Consider the following 13,279-nt stretch of genomic DNA (forward strand, 5'->3'; position numbering starts at 1 on the left):
AAAAAAAAAAAAAAAAGACAAGAAAAGCTGTCCTGCTGCTGTGGTTGGCACTGAGTAAATGTTACCTGAATGTCTTAAAGGCCTGGGCCCTGCACTCTCCAGTGGTCTCTTAGTTGGTAACATCCCTTCACCCTCAGTCAATCATATTATCTCCCCCAGGTTTACCCTGCCCCAGTCTAGCAGTGCCAGTTCCACAGGCTAACAGAGGGTGATCGGCAGGGCACTGCAGTGCCAAGTCTTCCTTATATCCAGGACAACTGAGCATCCCAAGGCTGTGCAGACAGCAGCATCTCCCCTAAGGCCTGTGCAGAGACACTACTTGCCCAGCCCCACTCCCTCCTCCCTCCCTAGGACTCACCAATCTGGTCATTGCCATTGCAGGAGGCAAAGTGTAGAGCTGTGCGGCCCTTGTCATCAGCTGCACAGGGATCCGCGCCATCTTCCAGCAGCTGCTGCACTGACACCACCAAGACAGAGGGAGGAAGGGGGAGAAAGCGGCAATGTTAGCTAAGCTGCAGACTCGAGGGATGGAGAGGGAGGCTCAGGGGTACCTCTAGACAAGACATCAACAATGCATAGGAAAGCAGCCGTTCCTGGATGCTGGTCCCATGGGAACAAGCGACTTGTTCATCTGAGGGCGTAACTGAGGGCCATGGATTCTGGGTGCTCAAACTACATGCCTAGTGATAAGTAGGAGGTTCTAGGCCCTCAGGGTCAGAAATTTTAGGGTCACAAGAATCCCTAGCATAGAGAGTGGCCCCCCTCCCTTGACCTCAGCTTGGATACACATCCATTCTGGCTGCAAACAGCTGCCCAAGCTATTGGCCTACGCTTTGTTCCCAGCAGGCAGCAATCCTCCGAGGATGCTGAAGGAAGACTACTGATACAGGCAGTATTCATGGGTGAATCTCACGGAGATAACTCTGAGTAAAAGTATCTACAGGCTGGGCGCAATGGATCATGCCTGTAATCCCAGCACTTTGGGAGGCCGACGCAGGTGGATCACCTGAGGTCAGGAGTTCAAGACCAGCCTGGCCAACATGGTAAAACCCTGTCCCTACTGAAAAAATCCAAAAATTGGCTGGACATAATGGCAGGCGCCTGTAATCCCAGCTACTTGGGTAGCTGAGGCAGGAGAATCGCTTGAACTTAGGATGGGGAGGTTGCAGTAAGCCGAGAATGTGCCACTGCACTGTAGCCTAGGTGACAGAGTAAGACCCTGTCTCAAAAAAAAAAAAAAAGAGGCTGGGCGCGGTGGCTCAAGCCTGTAATCCCAGCACTTTGGGAGGCCGAGATGGGCGGATCACGAGGTCAGGAAATCGAGACCATCCTGGCTAACACGGTGAAACCCCGTCTCTACTAAAAAAAATACAAAAAACTAGCAGGGCGAGGTGGCGGGTGCCTGTAGTCTTAGCTACTCGGGAGGCTGAGGCAGGAGAATGGCGTAAACTTGGGAGGCGGAGCTTGCAGTGAGCTGAGATCCGGCCACTGCACTCCAGCCTGGGCGACAGAGTGAGACTCCGTCTCAAAAAAAAAAAAAAGAAAGAAAGAAAGAAAAAAAAGAAAAACAAATAAACAGAAATCCTGTAGCTGAAGAAGTCAATGGATGAAATAAAACATAATAGCTTCAACAGCAGACTTGAACAAGCAGAAAAATGAACCTCTGAGCTTAAAGACAGGTCATTTGAAATTACATAGCGGAAAAAAGGATGAAAAAGGAGTACATTGCCAACAGCATGGGGCAGTGGAAAGACTGACTTGGGAGTACAAAGGCCTGGATTTGCGTCCCAGTTCACCAGCAAATGGAAATATCTGCCCTGCTAATTTCCAGAGCTTCTGTGATGAAAATAATGGATATGAAATTCCTTCTTTGAAAAGTAGGGAGGCACTATAAATGTGATGCATTATGTACTAATGTACATGTCCAGCTAAAATGGAGAAAATTGCTGCCAAATGCCATTTTAGAGCAGACATTTTAGTCTCTTTCACCCAGCAAACCTCTCAAGGACTTGAGTCCTTTCAGATAAAGTCCCGACAGCTTCCTCTCCAGGAATCCAGCTGTCTCCTCAAGCTGAGTCAGCCCCTCCCACTTCCATACCCACTTAGTGACCTGTTCATCTTCTTCCTCTACTATTAACATCTTGTGCTATTTTAGGGGAATTGTTACCATACAATGAACACCAGTCAGGCATTAGGTACCTGAATGCTAAACCCCTCAATGACCCAGCATGGTGTCAAGTGCATTTTACAGACCAGGACACCTCGGGTCAAAGACATTACAAAGGATGTAAGCTACATTAACCCAGATAACAGGAGGCAAAGCTGGAATATAAACCCATGTTTTTCTGGCTCCAAAATTTACACCTCTTCAACTAAACACTAACTTTACTTCTGTGTGTGTGTGTGTGTGTGTTTAAATAGTATCATATTACATACTTCCTGTCCAACTATACTGTACTTTTTTGTTTTGAGGTGGAGTCTCACTTTGTTGCCCAGGCTGGAGTGCAGCAACACGATTTCGGCTCACTGCACCCTGCACCTCCCAGGTTCAAGTGATTCTCCTGCCTCAGCCTCCTAAGTAGCTGTGAATACAGGCACATGCCACCATACCCAGCTGATTTTTGTGTTTTTAGTAGAGACGGGTTTTCACCACATTGGCCAGGCTGGTCTGGACCTCCTGACCTCAAGAGATCTGCCCGCCTCAGCCTCCCAAAATGATGGGAATACAGGCATGAGTCACTGTGCCAGGCCTATACTGTACCTTTCTTGTTTTATCTTTTCTTTTTTTTTTTTTTTTTTTGAGATGGAGTTTTGCTCTGTCGCCCAGGCTGGAGTGCAGTGGCGCTATCTCGGCTCACTGCAAGCTCCGCCTCCCAGGTTCACGCCATTTTCCTGCCTCAGCCTCCCAAGTAGCTGGGACCACAGGTGCCCACCACCACGCCCGGCTAATTTTTTGTATTTTTAGTGGAGACAGGGTTTCACCATACTAGCCAAGATGGTCTCGATCTCCTGACCTCGTGATCCGCCCGCCTCAGCCTCCCAAAGTGCTGGGATTACTAGGTGTGAGCCACCGCACCCGACCTTGTTTTATCTTTATAACCTTGGTGTCAAATATAGTGTCATACAAGTAATATGTTTCACTAATGATGCAGACTGGCTGAATAAATGAATAAAAATGGCAAGAAAAAGCTGATGAGAGTCTGGGCACGGTGGCTTATGCTTGCAATCCCAGCACTTTGGGAGGCTGAGATGGGTCTATCACCTTGGGTCAGGAGTTTGAGACCAGCCTTGGCAACATGGCGAAACCCCATTTCTACTAAAAGTACAAACATTAGCCAGGTGTGGTGGTGGACACCTGTAATCCCAGCTACTGGGGAGACTGAGGCAGGAGAATCGCTTGAGCCCGGGAGGCACAGGCTGCAGTGAGCCAAGATCACACCACTGCACTCTATCTTGGGTGACAGAGCCAGACCCCATCTCAAAACAAAACAAAAAACCACAGGGCTGGGCACGGTGGTTCACGCTTGTAATCCCAGCACTTTGGGAGGCCGAGGCAGGCAGATCACCTGAGGTTGGGAGGTCAAGACCAGCCTGACCAACATGGAGAAACCCCTTCTCTACCAAAAATACAAAATTAGCTGGGTGTGGTGGTACATGCCTGTAATCCCAGCTACTTGGGAGGCTGAGGCAGGAAAATCCCTTGAACCTGGGAGGCAGAGGTTGCAGTGAGCCGAGATTGCCCCATTGTACTCCAGCCTGGGCAATAAGAGCGAAACTCCGTCTCAAAACAAACAAACAAAAACAAAACAAAACAAAACAACAACAAAATGGGTAATCCCAGCACTTTGGGAGGCCGAGGTGGGTGAATCACTTGAGCCTAGGAGTTTAAGACCAGCCTGGGCAACATAGTGAGACCTCATCTCTACCAAAAAAAAGGTTACAAAGACTATAAAAAATGTTTATTTGTTTTTTGAGACGAAGTCTCGCTCTATTGCCCAGGCTGGAGGGCAGTGGTGGGTCTTGGCTAATTGCAACCTCTGCCTCCCAGATTCAAGCAATTCTCATGTCTCAGCCTCCCGAGTAGCTGGGATTACAGGCGGCTGCCACCATGCCTGGCTAATTTTTGTATTTTTAGTAGAGATGGGGTTTCACCATATTGGTCAGGCTGGTCTTGAACTCCCGACCTCAGGTGATCCGCCCACTTCAGCCTCCCAAAGTGCTGGGATTACAAGTGTGAGCCACCGCACCTGGCCCGAAAAAATGTTTATAATACACAAAAAATTATGCAGGCTACAACATGTGTATATAGCAGTCTGCAAGTTAGCCCATAAAGAAAATTCCAGTGTATAGGAAAAAAAGCCTTGAAAGATATTCAGCAAAATATTAACAGATTAGTTCCTTTGCGGACATGGATGTTTTTCTTATATATTTCTCTAATTTCCACAACACTTTTTAAAAATGTTTTTGTTATTTTGTTATTTTTACTTTTAAAAACAGGGTCGTGCTGTGTCACCCTGGTTGGAATGCAATGGCACGATCATAGCTCACTGCAGCCGTGACTTTCTGTGCTCAAGCAATCCTCCCACCTCAGCCTAAGTAGCTGGAACTACAGGTGCACATCATCATGCCTGGCTAATTTTTTTGATTTTTTGTAGAGATAAAATACCATTTTTTTTTCTTTTTTGAGACAAGAGTCTCGCTCTGTTGCCCAGGCTGGAGTGCAACGGTGCGATCTCAGCTCATTGTAACCTCCCCTTCCCGGATGCAATGATTCTTCTGCCTCAGCCTCCCAAGTAGCTGGGACTACAGGCACGCACCACTACATCCAGCTAATTTTTTTTGTATTTTTAGTAGAGACGGAGTTTCACCATATTGGCCAGGCTGGTCTCAAACTCCTGACCTCATGATCTGCCTGCCTCAGCCTCCCAAAGTTCTGGGCTTACAGGCCTGAGCCACCGCACCCGGCCCTGTAGAGATAAAATCTCGATATGGTGCACAGGGTAGTCTCAAACTCCTAGACTGAAGTCATCCTTCTGCCTCAGCCTCTTAAAGTGTTGGGATTACAGGTGTGATCACAAGGTCAGGAAATCAAGACCATCCTGGCTAACACAGTGAAAACCTGTCTCTACTAAAAATACAAAAAATTAGCCGGGCGTGGTGGCGGGCACCTGTAGTCCTAGCTACTCAGGAGGCTGAGACAGGAGAATGGCGTGAACTTGGGAGGCAGAGCTTGCAGTGAACAGAGATCGCGCCACTGCACTCCAGCCTGGGCGACAGAGGGAGACTCCATCTTAAAATAAAATATGAAATGAAATGAAATGAAGAAATGAAATGAAATGAAATGAAATGAAATGAAATGAAATGAACTATACAAAAACCAAACGAACATTCACAGAAGGAACACAAAATGCTAACCATCAAAATGAAGAGCGAAGATGCTAATCCTACAGTGTTTCATCATCAGAGTGCTGCAGGGACCTGTCAATCTGAGAGGCTCTGAATGAAAAATTACAGCATTGCTATAAAAATAATAAAACCACCTGATTCAAGACAAACTAGACTTTCTGTGGAAATAGAGTATAATTAAAATATTCTCTGGCTACACATTAGAGATATTAAAAAAAAGAATGCTTATTACGTTTTCTTGAAAAGCAATCTGGGTTGCTGCTTAAATACTGCAACATATTATAGTTCATGGAAAAAGAGACTGAAGTGAAGAGAGCTGAAAAACTCTCCAGCATCTGGGCCTGCTGACTACTGCTACACCAGGAGCAAGAAAACCAGCTCAAAACCTGTGGTGCAACACTTCAGCTCCCTGTGCTAAACGATCCCCTCTCCACATCTGGTCTAAGTGGGCTCTTCTAACCCATGGCCTTCAACCAGTGCTCACACTTCAGCTGCTGATCATAGCATCCTGCCACCAAAACAGAATGATTCCACTTGAGATAAGCAGAATAATGGCTCCCAAAGATGTCCACACCCTAGTCCCTGAATTTGTGCATATGTTAATTTACATGGCAAAAAGGACTTTGTAGATTTGACCAAGGCTAAGGACCTTGAGATGAGGAGCTTATCCTGGATTATTCCAATCTAATTATGAGGTTTTTTTTTTTTTTTTTTGACAGTCTCGCTCTGCTGCCCAGGCTCGTTCGTACAGTGGTATAAATAGAGCTCACTACAGCCTTGACTTCCCAGGCTCAAGCTATCCTCCCACCTCAGACACCCGAGTAGCTGGAACCACAGGTGTGTGCCACCCATACCTAGCTAATTTTTAAATTTTTTATAGGCTGGGCACTGTGGCTTACGCCTGTAATCCCAACACTTTGGGAGGCCAAGGCGGTCAGGAGTTCAAGACCAGCCTGGTCAATATGGTGAAACCCCATCTCTCGCTGGGCGCGGTGGCTCAAGCCTGTAATCCCAGCACTTTGGGAGGCCGAGACGGGCGGATCACGAGGTCAGGAGATCGAGACCATCCTGGCTAACACAGTGAAACCCCGTCTCTACTAAAAAATACAAAAAACTAGCCAGGCGAGGTGGCGGGCGCCTGTAGTCCCAGCTACTCCAGAGGCTGAGGCAGGAGAATGGCGTGAACCCGGGAGGTGGAGCTTGCAGTGAGCTGAGATCCGGCCACTGCGCTCCAGCCTGGGCGACAGAGACAGACGCCGTCTCAAAAAAAAAAAAAAAAAAAAAAAGAAACCCCATCTCTATTAAAAATACAAAAATTAGCCAGGCCTGGTGGTACACGCCTGTAGTCCCAGCTACTCGGGAGGCTGAGACAGGAGAATTGCTTGAACCTGGATATGGAGGTTGCAGTGAGCCAAGATCATACCATTGCACTCCAGCCTGGGCAACAGAGCAAGACTCCATCTCAAAAAAAAAAAAAATTTTTTTTTGTGTGGAGACAGGGTCTCACTATTTTGCCCAAGCTGGTCTTGAACTCCTGGTCTCAAGCAATCCTCCTGCTTCAGGTCCTATCATGCTGTGATTACAAACATGAGTCACTGTGCCCAACCACAAACTCTTAAAATCAGAGAACTTATCCCTGCTACTAGAACCAGCGACAGGTCAAAGTGAGAAGGACTCAGCCCACTATTCCTGGCTTTGAAGATGGAGGAAGAGGCCAGCCATCAGCCAAGGAATGTGGACAGCCAGTAGAATCTGGAGAAGGCAGGAGACAGATTCTCCCCTAGAGCCTCCAGAAGGCAATGCAGTCCTGCCGTCATCTCTGTCTCAGCCTGATGAGGCTTATGTTGGACTTTTGACCCACGGAACTGTATGATAATAAATTTCTGTTGTTTAGGCCACTAAGTTTGTGGTTATTTGTTAAAACAGCCATAGAAGACGAATATACCACTTTTTCCTGATTCACAGAAAGAATTTTAAGTCAGTGGATAAAATTCAGTTTCTTATTGTATAAAGTGTCCTTGTACCTTTGATACTATTGACTAGTGAACACTGGAGAACAACAAAAACCAGACAGCGTGGTGTCCTTCTAGGAGCCCCGCCCATGCCTTTCAGATGCTCATGTAACTAAACAAGTTGAGAACCACCTGACCTGTAACTACCACAAGGTCTCACTGAGCAGCTGAAGGTGGTGGCTCCGTGTAGATGATCACCTGGCAGCTAACGTTTTGGGGATTTTTTGTTTGTTTTTTTTTGTCTGAGACAGGGTCTCACTCTGTTGTCCAGATTGGAGTGCAGTGGCAAAATCGTAGCTCACTGAAGTCTCAAACTCCCAGACTCAAGCAATCTTCCCACTTCAGCCTCCTAAGCAGCTGGGACTACAGGAGCGAGTCACCACATCTGGCTAATTTTTTTTTTAACATTTACTTTTTTTTTTGAGACGGAGTCTCGCTCTGTCGCCCAGGCTGCAGTACAGTGGTGCGATCTCAACTTACTGCAAGCTCTGCCTCCCGGGTTCACACCATTCTCCTGCCACAGGCTTCCGAGTAGCTGGGACTACAGGCGCCCGCCACCATGCCCGGTTAAGTTTTTGTATTTTTAGTTACAGGTGTAAGCCACCGTACCCGGCCAACATTTACTTTTTGTAGAGACAGGGTCTCCCTATGTTGTCTGGGCTGGTCTCGAACTCCTGAGCTCAAGTGATCCTCCTGCCTTAGCCTCCCAAAGTGCTGGGATTACAGGCATGAACCACCTCACCTGGCCGTGGCAGCTAAGTTGAATATTCACTCCCATTAACCAGAAGTTCCAAAGTGAGTGCCTGCTCTTTGCAGACGACTGTGCTGGCTCCCAGGGATACAAAAGTATACATGGTCTCCCCACCATCAAGGATTCCACAGGGTGGTAAATGCTATGACATCAGGAAGTTCAAAGTGACAGGGGAGCATGGGGAGAGTGAGTGTCTAAGCTAGACTTACCTTCAGCAAGATGACTGCACAGTCAGACAATAAATACAGTGAGCCTGCTCCAAGGGGGTGAGCTTGCAGACTGCCTTCCCATACATTGATTACCTGGCCTTTTCCTTCCCCAACCAGCCCATGGGTCCCTGTAGCTGAACCCACTGTGCACACTCACCTGTTTCCACATCGTTGGCATTGGCTGAGTCCCTCAGTCTCTTCAGAGCTGTAAAGAGAGTAACATGCCAGTTTAAAAAAACAGCCATTGGCTGGGAGTGATGGCTCACGCTTGTAATCCCAGCACTTTGGGAGGCCAAGGCAAGCAGATCACTTGAGGCCAGGAGCTCAAAACCAGCCTGGACAACATGGTGAAAGCCTGTCTCTACTAAAACTACAAGAAAATTAGCTGGGTGTGGTGGCGCATGCCTGTAATCCCAGCTACTCTGGAGTAGCTGGAGGCTGAGGCAGGAGAATCGCTTGAACCCAGAATGTGAAGGGTGCAATAAGCCAAAATCGTGCCACTCCAGCCTGGTGACAGAGTCATACTCTGTCTTAGAAAACAAAAACAAAAAAAAAACAGCTAAAACAGCCATCTAGCCGGGTGTGGTGGCACGCGCCTGCAATACCAGCTACTTAGGAGGCTGAGGTAGGAGAATGGGTTAAAGCCAGAAGGTGGAGGCTACAGTGAGCGAAGATTACGTCATTGCACTCCAGCCTGGGCGACAAAGCGAGACTCTGTCTCAGGGAGAAAAAAAAAAAAAAAAGTCATGATGGCCGGATGTGGTTCATGCCTATAATCCCAGTACTTTGGGAGGCCAAGGCAGGTGCAACACTTGAGGCTAGGAGTTCAAGACCAGCCCAGCCAATAGGTGAAACCCCATCTCTACTAAAAATACAAAAATAGCCAGACGTGGTGACTCACGCCTGTAATCCCAGAACGTTGGAAAGCCGAGGCGGGCAGATTGCCTATGCTCTAGAGTTTCAAACCACCCTAGGCAACATGGTGAAACCTTGTCTATAGTAAAATACAAAAAATTAGTTGGGCATGGGGGTACACGCCTATAATCCCAGCTACTTGGGAGGCTCAGGCAGGAGAATCGCTTAAGCCCAGGAGGCAGAGGTTGCAGTGAGCCAAGATTGTGCCATTGTACTCCAGCTTGGGCAACAGAGTGAGACTGTCACAAAAAAAAAGAAAAAAAAAATAGACCGAGTGCAGTGGCTCACGCCTGTAATCCCAACAGTTTGAGAGGCCAAGGTGGGTGGATCACGAGGTCAGGAGTTTGAGACCAGCCGGGCCAGTAAGGTGAAATCCTGTCTCTACTAAAAATACAAAAATTAGCCAGGCATGATGGTGCATGCCTGTTATCCCAGCTACTCGGGAGGCTAAGGCAGGAGAATTACTTGAACCTGAGAGCGAGAGGTTGCAGTGAGCCAAGATTGCGCCACTGCACTCCAGCCTGGGCGATAGAGTGAGATTCCGTCTCTAAATAAATAAATAAAATCAAAATAAATAAATAAATAAAATAAAAATACAAAAAGTAGGCAAGTGTGGTGGTGCATGCCTGTAATCCCAGCTACTTGGCAGGTTGAGACACAAGAATCACTTGAGCCCAAAATCACACCACGGCACTCCAGCCTGGGTGGCAGAGCAACGCTCCATCTCAAAAAAAAAAAAAAAAAGAAAGAAAGAAAACATATTTCTCAATCTTAGGTTAAGTTCTAACTTAAATCAATCTAACATGGTAAAACCCCGTCTCTACTAAAAATACAAAAACTAGCTGGGTGTGGTGGTGTGGACCTGTAGTCCCAGCTACTTGGGAGGCTGAGGCAGTAAGCCAAGATTGCACCACTTGCACAGCAGCCTGGGTGGTAAAGTGAGACTCTGTCTTGAAACAAGAAAAGAAAGACAGTGCCCTGGGAACAAGGAGGAACTTGAAATGAGGCGGAGCTAGTACAAAGGCCACATGCTCCTGCAAATCCTCCAAGACTCTTTTTGGAGCCAGATTTCCTCTCTATCACTTGTAGTCGCAGGGTGACCTTGAGCAAGCTAGTTAACCCTGCTGGGCCTCGGGTCTATCATCTGCACAACAAGGCTGAGTTGTTCTGCCAGCCCTGAGTTATTGCAAATGATTTACACGGAAGCACTTTGTGAGCTGGTTACACAAATAATCTTCTATTCTCCTTCAAAGCAGGTCGTTCCCAAATGATTTGCCTAAATTTGGTATTTCCTAAGCAGAAAGTTTTTCCTCCTCCAATGGCTAATGGAAAGCAACGTCTTTGTCATCGGAGATATGGTCAAAAATTGCAATTCAGATACATAACAATTCCTTGCTTTCATACAGCACTGTACAGTCTATACAACACTTCCAAATTCTTTTTTTTTTTTTTTTTTTTAGACGGGGTCTCCCTCTGTTGCCCAGGCTGGAGTGCAGTGGCCAGATCTCAGCTCACTGCAAGCTCCGCCTCCCGGGTTTACGCCATTCTCCTGCCTCAGCCTCCCGAGTAGCTGGGACTACAGGCACCCGCCACCTCGCCCGGCTAGTTTTTTGTATTTTTTAGTAGAGACGGGGTTTCACTGTGTTAGCCAGGATGGTCTCGATCTCCTGACCTCGTGATCCGCCTGTCTCAGCCTCCCACAGTGCTGGGATTACAGGCTTGAGCCACAGCGCCCGGCCAACACTTCCAAATTCTTAATCTTCGCAACATGACTAAAATATGGCTAGTCATAGCCAGTCCTGGAAGAAACCCCAAAAGTCCCCATTCTTAATCTCTCGGTGACTGGGTTTCCGTGTCACCCATGTAATATAGAAGACAATATGGTAGATATACCAGAGCAGGAGTTTGAGCCGGGCTGACCCGGATTCTAATATCAGCAACAGCCACTTGCTATGTGACCTGGAATAAGACAATTTCTCTGAGCCTCAGTTTCCTCTTCAGTAAAATGGGAAGAATTTCTATATTTCAAAGAGTTCTTGTGAGGACAAATGATCATGTATCAGCATGTTTGGGGCACAACAAAAGCAGCATAACAGCTAACATCCATTACCTTACTTAACTCATCCCATTTTACAGATGAGAAAACTAAGGCTGAGGCCAGGCCAATGGCTCATGCCTGTTATGCCAGTATTTTGGGAGGCCGAGGCAGGTGGATCACCTGAGGTCAGGAGTTCGAGACTAGCCTGGCCAACATGGCGAAACCCCATCTCTACTAAAATTACAAAAATTAACCGGGGGTGGTAGCGGGCACCTTTAACCCCAGCTACTCGGGAGGCTGAGGCAGGAGAATCGCTTGAACCCAGGGGGCGGAGGTTGCAGTGAACCGAGATCACGCCACTGCACTCCAGCCTGGGCAACAGAGAGAGACTCCGTCTCAAAAAATATGATAATAATAAATTAAATAAAATAAAAAATAAAAAAATTTAAAAAGTAAACTAAGGTTGAAAGGGTCTATCATCTGCCCTAAGGTCTTAATGTGGTAAAGGAGTCCAAGTCCATGCATTTAAACAAGCTGATACGACTTGGCTGCAGGCTCTGGCCTCCCCTCTCCCTGATAATAAAAGCGTTCTCCAGTACTTCATTTTATTACCCACCAATAAGTGTTCCGAGTCATGGGAAGTTTCCATTCAGAAATTCCCCAGTGAGAGAAGTCTGGGGTGACTGTCTCAGAGCAGGAAGACTTTTTTAAAAACCATCATCACCATCATTACTGAAAGGAGACTCAAGGGTCAGTGTGGCCCTCAGCGCAGACGTCGGGGAACCGCGACTGAGGGTCGGGGGCGACCAAAGCGCAGCCAGGCTTCCTCCAAGGCCCCGCCCCTCATCCCGGTTGCTCCGCCCCGGGTCCCCGCGCCGCTCACCGTGCACCTCCTTGCCCGTGGGCCCGAGCCGCCGGTGGGGCCTGGCGGCACGCCTCAGTCGGCCAGCGGGGATCTTGCAGCGCAGCTCGTCGCGCGGCTCCGCATCCTGCTGCCACAGGACGTGCAGGTAGCGCAGCGGCGACTGGGCCCCGCCGGACGCCCGGCCCGAGAGGCCCGCGCCGCCGCCCAGCGCAGACCCGAAGTCGGCGAAGGAGAAGAGGCCCTCAGCGCCCGTCAGCGGCTCCGGCGCCACCGCGCACTCGCCCTCCGAGCTCGAGTGGCCCGAGCGCCGCTCGTCGTCCGCGTCCCCGGCGGCGGCTGCCATGGCAACGGCTCCGCGCGGGCCTGGCCGCCGGAGCCTCGTTCCCGATCGACCAACGGACCTACTTCCCTCCTACCTGAGTCGCGCTGTCAGCTAGCGGGCGGGCTGGCCGGGCCTGCAACCACGGCAACCGAGCCGGGGTGGGCTCAGGCCGAGCCGTAGCGGCGAACCAATGACGACCCTTCCAGCTTAAACCCCTCCCAAAACCAATCGGAAAGGGAGGGCACAGTATAAGTAGGATAATTGGACAGGATTTCCGGCAACGTGACTGACAGAAATAATAACCAATCATAAACTTAAAGTGACCTTGGCTTTCGCGGTACCTCGCCACCGGAGCCCATAAAACGGCATTTCAGACACTTTTTTTTTTTTTTTTGGAGTCCCACTCTGTCGCCAGGTTCGAAATCTTGGCTCACTGCAACCGCCGCCTCCTGGGTTCAACCGATTCTCCTGCCTCAGCCTCCCGAGTTGCTGAGACTACAGGCGCCCGCCATCACGCCTAGCTAATTTTTTTTATTTTTAGTAGAGACGGGGTTTCACCATATTGGCCAGGATGGTCTGGATCTCTTGATCTCGAGATCCGCCCACCTCGGTCTCCCAAAGTGCTGGGATTACAGGCGTGAGCCACCGCGCCCGGCCTCTTTTTTTCTTTTTTCCTCTCCATTTCCCGGTCTGACGAAAGAACAAGCAGATACCTTAGCCAATCAGATTAAGATGATTTGCAGGCACTCACAAAGGAAAAT

The 13,279-nt window shown here is 48.5% G+C and overlaps 1 protein-coding gene across 2 annotated transcripts in view; it reads right to left on the bottom strand.

Annotated features, from left to right (window-relative positions):
* Positions 1–12,879, bottom strand: part of ANKRD54 (ankyrin repeat domain 54) — a 19,762-nt gene extending 6,883 nt beyond the window's left edge. Inside the window, exons 1-3 of one of the 2 annotated variants that reach the window (XM_026448477.2) lie at positions 12,215–12,879; positions 8,536–8,583; positions 359–452 (exon numbers count right to left, since the gene is read on the bottom strand). In XM_026448477.2, the coding sequence (XP_026304262.1) occupies positions 359–452; positions 8,536–8,556 (115 nt within the window). In that variant the 5' untranslated portion in view covers positions 8,557–8,583; positions 12,215–12,879. Of the gene's footprint in view, positions 1–358; positions 458–8,535; positions 8,584–12,214 lie in introns of both variants that reach the window. The other variant, XM_023222211.2, reaches the window with a different exon arrangement.
* Positions 12,880–13,279: the final 400 nt, after the last annotated feature.

Source organism: Piliocolobus tephrosceles, chromosome 19, assembly GCF_002776525.5.
Source record: "Piliocolobus tephrosceles isolate RC106 chromosome 19, ASM277652v3, whole genome shotgun sequence".
Lineage (NCBI taxonomy): Eukaryota > Metazoa > Chordata > Mammalia > Primates > Cercopithecidae > Piliocolobus > Piliocolobus tephrosceles.